This window comes from Centruroides sculpturatus, unplaced genomic scaffold (genome assembly GCF_000671375.1).
Source record: "Centruroides sculpturatus isolate CEXI.00-Female unplaced genomic scaffold, Cexi_2.0 scaffold254, whole genome shotgun sequence".
NCBI classification, from domain to species: domain Eukaryota; kingdom Metazoa; phylum Arthropoda; class Arachnida; order Scorpiones; family Buthidae; genus Centruroides; species Centruroides sculpturatus.
Window position 1 is genome coordinate 229924 of NW_019384488.1, and position 7100 is coordinate 237023.

The following is a 7100-nucleotide window of genomic DNA, read 5'->3' on the forward strand; positions in this document are numbered from 1 at the left end:
AAATAATATTATAAGATAAATAATTAAAAATTTATTTTACAGTTTAAAAGAATGTTAAATAAAGAATTGAGCCATTTTTCTGAGTCTAAATCAGGAAGTCAGATATCAGAATATATTTGCAACACTTTCTTAGGTAAGAATTTAATTACAAAAAAATATTTTAGAATAATATATGAATTATATTTATTTCTATTTTTACTGTTTGTTTAAATAATTTGTATGTTTTAAATTTCCTGAATTTTACATATATACATATATGCAAAATTCAACTGAAAAACTATCATAATATATCTTTAGTATTTCAATGAATATTTAATTAAAAATAACATTTTAGACTCTATAAGCCATTCCTGTCATCCTTTTGAACATTGAATAAAAGAATTAAAAATAAGAATATCACTGTATGAAATTTTTATTTCAAACAAACAAAATAAATGATTCATATTTATATATACAGTAGAGCGTCGATTTTCCGAAAGTCAATCATCCGAAAGAATTCCAGTCGGCAAATTTAAATTTTCGCCAGTGCTGTGGCGCTTCAATTTTTGGCTATGTCTTGGGCTACTCAAATATTTTACGTTTTTGATACTAAATTAACATCTGAAGTATAATTTTTTATTGTTTTTATATTTTTCAATATATTTATTTTGTTTGTACAAAATAAAAAAATAATTTTTAACGATACAATAGTCTTNTTCACTGTACTACTATTTATAATTTATTTATTGCAAATAAATTATAAATAAACAAAATTGTAGGAAAGTAAAAGTTTAATTTTAGTTCTCTAATAATTTTACTATTTTCATTTCTATTAATTTGTGTAATGTTCAAGTATTTAATTAAACCATTTCAGGTATTACAAGATATTGATCGTTGGGGAATAGATATATTTGAAATTGCAGAAGTTTCTAATCATCGACCTTTAACAGCAGTTACTTATACTATTTTTAGAGTGAGTGATTTAGATATAGAATAATTTTAAATTATATTGTATCTATTAATAAAAATCTGCAAAAAAATTTTTAATCTTATAATTCATTTTGAGTTTGTTTTCTATGAATTTGTTTAAATTCAAAATTCTGGTGAACTATTTTTACAGTAAAAGATACATAATTTATATTTTCAGTTTAGACAATATTAAGACATTATCTGGAAAATTTGAAATTATTCCTTCAATTTGAATAATTTTTAATTTATATAATGATGAAAAACATGTTATGAAAAAAAATTTATTTATACAAAACTTATTTTTATGTATAGTTTTTATGTAATACATTTATTATTGGTCTATTTGAATTTACTTTTGAATAAAATAAAACATGGTAAAGAAGGATAAAAAAAAAGTGAAAAGAATATTGAAACTTTTATATTGATGAAATACTAAAATATTCTATTTAAAATAAACATGACATTTTTTTAAATGCTTTATTCAGAAAGTTACAAGTATAAAAAGATAAGTCTCTTAGCACTTTAAATGTTTTTGGCTCGTAATAATTCTAAATTTGGAACTTTTATCTTCCTTTTTCATCCTCTTTAAAGATGAGCAGATTGAATGTTTTTTACATGCAAAACCTCTGAATAAAATATTTATACTGTTACTTTTAGTCATTTTATTTTCTAAAATATTTTATCTTGAGTTTACAAAGAAAAATTGTATGTAATATTTTGATATAAAGATACTGAATTTTCATATTTAAATATAAATTTCAGTATTTTTAGCTTTTAAGAATTTTGTTCCATTTTAATCAGTTTTTGCATAATAAAACAGAAAATTTCACAATGTTAAAATTTATTTACATTTTGTAAGTTAAAACTTTTTGAACTATAGATCAGTCTCATTTGTCAAATCAGATTTCCTCTAAAAAGACAAAGGATGAGTCTCACTCAGTTTTACATGTTATTTGATAGAGCTGGATGGCTTAGATGTATCTATAGTCAATGAGGAAGTACATTTAATGAAAAAATTATTATTTTTACTGCTAAGTGGCATGTATTGTTTAACATTTTGATGTTTTATAAAATGGCTACAAACTGAAAGTTATCAGTTGATTAAGATTTACATTTAATAAATGATAATGCCAGGTCAAAAGTAGAACTAAAAGCTTGTCTCAGTCCCAAATAAGTGCTAAATAAAATGTTTGAATTTTTTTTTTTTTATTCCAGGCTATATTAGATGTTTTTTTCAATTTAAAAGTGGACATTCTTTTCTAAATTTTTAAAACGTTTTTTTTTTTTTAATCACTATTCAGTTAACTAATAATCTTTAAAGATTGTAAATTTTTGAATTTGATTAATGTTCTACATTTTCAATGACAGTATATCAGAGAAAATGTGATTAAGAATTGAATATACAAAATACTTACTATCTTTTGAAATTAAAATCAATATAAAACTAACTTTGTATTTTATAGTAAAGTAAAATATTTATTAAAAACAAATATTTTAATATTTTAAAAAAGTTGAATATTAACTAGTATTTTAAAATAATTGTCTTCTCTAATCATAAATAAATTTATCTAAATGAAAATTTTTTAATGTAATGCATGTTACTCTATATAATTGAAAAAATATAATTTCTATTTTATTTTTATTTATTTTATTAAATATATTTTGATAGTTTTAACAACACTTTCAACTATGCTTAATATATTTTTAAAGATTTAATAAAATAATTATAATTTTTTAAAACAATTTAAATTAATATTTAGTTATTAAAATTTTAATTTTAGATAACAATGAAATGAAGTAGTATAAATTTGTATACTTGTAGGAAAGAGATTTATTGAAAACCTTCAAAATTCCATCAAAATCATTTCTAAATTTCCTTTTTACTTTGGAAGATCATTACTTAAAAGTGCCATATCACAGCAGCAATCATGCTGCAGATGTTACACAATCTGTTCATGCACTACTACTCTCTCCTGCTTTAGATGTGAGTATATTTTTGATTATTAGTTAACATATTGGATGTATCACTGCATCATTAAATTAATGATTCAAGTTACAATAGTCAAAACACTTACCAAATAATCACATTTTTTTTTTTTTTTCATTTATTTCAATTATTTATTATGAAAAAATTATTTCTCCATTCAATCTGAACTAGTTTGCTTTAAAATAAATGTTTTCAGTGGATCTGAGATATGTGACATATGGACAAACTTTTTGAATCTAAGATTCAAATAATCAATTTTTTAAAACAGCAGAGAGAATAAAACAGAAATTCAAAACTTTTGTTCAAATTTAGTATTAATTATTTTACTATGCACTTTAAATTTTCAAATGCTATAAATCATAGGGTTGACAAATGCTTAAAAACGTTCTAATTTTATATCAATATGTGTCAGTGTGTGTCAGACTAAAAACATAATATATCAATATTTTAAAATATATAATTAAATATTGTAGCTTTAAACCAATTTAATTTAATAAGAATTAACAAATTTGCGAATCAGATGTTTATACTAACTAAACAATTATGATTGTGTTTTAAAGGAATTTTTATAAATTTAATTTTTTGAAAATTCAAAACATAACTTATATGTATTATATTCCATTTTCATATTTGTTTTTACAAAACTGAAAGCTGATTTTGTATTTTTCCAATTTTTAAAACTTATAATTTGAACTTTTATTGAAAAGAAATTATAAAATAATTAAACAAACATCATTAAAAAATAATCAATCAAATATGTTTTGTAATAACAAACAACGTAATTATTATATTACGTAACATAATAACAATTACATTACATAAAATGGTATATGTTTTGATGAATAATTTGTTCTAGTTTATATTAACACCAATATTGTCTGTAATTAAAAAACATTATTATATATATATATATATATATATTATGTTACTATATATCTATACATTACTGTAAAATTTTCTGTAGAATTTTGTTATAAATTTTTAAAATAATTATTATATTTTTTCAGCCTGTCATATTCTGATATTCTGCAATTCTGTATATTTATGAATTACATGATATGAACTTCATTAATGTTGCTAGAATTCTTACAGCAGCATTAAATTACATTAGAAATGCAACAATAAAATTTGTAATTTCTCAGTAAAAATCATTAATGGTAATTATCATCATTAATGATTTAAGAATATGATCAATGATTTTTGATATTGAGAAATTACAAATGTTGTTATTGCATTTTTAATATAAAATTATTTTTAAAAGTAGTCATTGTATTGTAATTAAATATTTTTTGTATATGTAGTAGGAAATTTTAAAGATATATTTTTGTTAATTTAAAAGAAAATGGAATTATTACACTTATTTTCTATCAGAATATTAAATTTTTTGAAGATCTAAAAATATATACATTTTACCTGCCAAAATTCTTGCACTATTTCTGTCTAATAGTTTATGCCAATTTTTCAATAAGAAAGTTGAGTGAAATATAAAAAACTGTAGTCTTATTTCTATTAAAATTTACTATATATACATTTGTTATTAATATATAAAATAAATTACATTAATTTTATTTCAGACTAATATTTTGAATTAATTTAAATTCAATTATTCAAAATATTAGTCCAAAATAAAATTATATTAATACATTAAATATATTAATAACAAATATATATTTAGTAGAAAATAGCAGGTTAGGAATGTTATCCTACTGTATTTTTAAGAAACATTGTGCAATGCAAATTTTTAAAAATAACTTTATTCTGTTACTGTAAACATCTAATGACCATTTTTTTCTTTTCTGTTTTATGCCAAATAGTAATTAATTAAATATAAATTTCTAGAACAATCTAAAAATTACAGTTCAAAGCTGAAAAGAAACTAGATATTTTAATTATTTCATAAAAAGAAATTTGATTTGAAATTTTCAAGCAATGCTCATCATGAAAAAACAGTAAAATATATTTTTGATACAATTAAAACAATTTGCTATTTTATTACAAAATACTCTTTGTATGAATTTTAAATTTATGCAAAATCATACATAATATCATATCATTGATGTACTGTACAGTACTGTATTTTATAAATTTCAGTATGATTTTCTGTTTTCATAAATAATAATAATAATAAATTTCCTAATACTAATAAACAGAAATTATTCTATATTTTTTAATATATTGTTTCATTTTATATGTTTTTTAATTGAACTTTTTAAATACCTATTTCTTTAATTAAAAAGAACAAAAAATAATCTTTGCCTTTTATATTTTTATTGTATAATAAATAAAATATATATGACCAATATTTTATATATTTTAGAAATATAAACATAAAAAAATATTTTGCTTATATTATAAGCAAATTTTTACAAAAATATTTTTATTGTAATATATGAGTGCATGTTTCACACTTAAGACTACAGAAGTCATGTATCATATATAAAATAGTTTTCTAATGAGACATCTATACATATTTATGAAAATAAGTTTTATTAATAATTGTATTTAATTTTTTGTTATTTTGGAAATTTTGAAATTCTTTATTACATTCACATAAAGTTAAATATTTTTAGAAACTTGTCAAAATTCATCAACAAAATCAAAATTAACATTTTGTGTGTAAAGAGAGATTTGCAATATTTTCTCTTATTAGAACTAGGGCTGTGGAATCAGTAAACAAAACCTCTGACTCCAACTCTTCAGTTTTTAAATCTTCAACTCTAACTTCTTCATCAAAGCCCAATGCTTTAATAATAGTAAACATACTAAAATGGTAAATAATATCTTAAACATTTTGTCACCACCATGTAAATCTTCAGGCTACTTTTTAGATTTATAACCTATATTTATAAATAGTATGTAATGGAATAGTTGAACATTAAACATATTTTAAAAATACTTTTTAAATTATATTTTTCATTAATATTAAAATTTCAATTAAACTTTCTAAAGACAAATATTTTCATTTGTTTTATTGATTTTTTTAAAATTAATATGCAATTTTTAAATAGCTGAACTAAAATTTTGTAATTTGATTATTCAAGGTAAAGAAAATATAAAAGTATATATAAAGTACAAATTACAGACATTAAATAGAAATAAATTTTGGTAATAAATTAAGATGATTATCTAAATAATTAATCTTTTAATTTGAAAATTGTAATATACAGTGTATATTTAGTATATTTAAAACTAATTTTTTTTTTAGTCTGTTTTTAGTGATCTAGAAATTCTGGCAGCTCTATTTTCAGCTGCACTGCATGATGTGGATCATCCTGGTTTAACAAATCAATATTTAGTGAATTCAAGTAAGCTTTTAAAAACAAAACAGTAACTTTTTTATATTTTTCATATATTTATAAATTGATAAATAGGTGACATTTTAATAATTAATGTTTTAAGGTTCAGAGCTGGCTTTGATGTATAATGATGAATCAGTATTGGAAAATCATTCTTTAGCTGTAGGATTTAAAATCTTGCAAGATGAAAATTGTAATATATTTGTTAATTTAAGTAAAAAACAACGACAGACTGTTAGAAAAATGGCTATTGATATGGTAAGTAATTAAAGTTCATAATAAACAATGTAAATATACAAGAATAAATCAAAGAGTAGAGACTATTTTTATTAAATAAAAAAAAAATATGCAGGAATTTTAATATTAGTTTTCAACATAGTTTACTTGCTTCTTTAAAATTATCAATCCGTAAGCTTCTTGTGTCATCTAAGAAAAACATTTTCATTTGTTCAATAAACAATTTATACACTGCTTCTTCAGTATTTAAGAATAATATGCAAATATGTAACTTTATAACAATATTAGAAACAATAATATATTTTCTTGAATAGAGAATTGACTTAATCAATAATAATAATAATAATAATAATAACTCTCCCGTGGTCACCACCTGGTCGTGGTGGGAGAGCCCAGTAATTTTACTGAACCATAGGGCAATGCAGGCTGGAGCACAAGCTCCTGGTAGGGACACCCATGCCAGTAAGGTCTATGGGGAGAAATGAAGCTAAGAGTGACCACACACCCACATTCTGTGGAGAAATTTATGATGGTAGTAACCAGATCAAAGTATGATACCGGCTCGGACGTCGCCCGGGTTAACAAGGTCCGCGTTCGTGGGTTAGGCAGAGGCTCACGTTCGAAAAATAGGC

At 21.4% G+C, this 7100-nt stretch overlaps 1 protein-coding gene across 1 annotated transcript in view; it reads left to right on the forward strand.

Annotated features, from left to right (window-relative positions):
• LOC111621663 (cAMP-specific 3',5'-cyclic phosphodiesterase, isoforms N/G-like) overlaps positions 1-7100 on the forward strand; it is a 68633-nt gene that overhangs the window by 43165 nt on the left and 18368 nt on the right. The window contains exons 8-11 of the mRNA XM_023363865.1: positions 854-952; positions 2771-2932; positions 6141-6240; positions 6335-6489. Coding sequence (XP_023219633.1) covers positions 854-952; positions 2771-2932; positions 6141-6240; positions 6335-6489 — 516 coding nt within the window. The remainder of the gene's footprint in view (positions 1-853; positions 953-2770; positions 2933-6140; positions 6241-6334; positions 6490-7100) is intronic.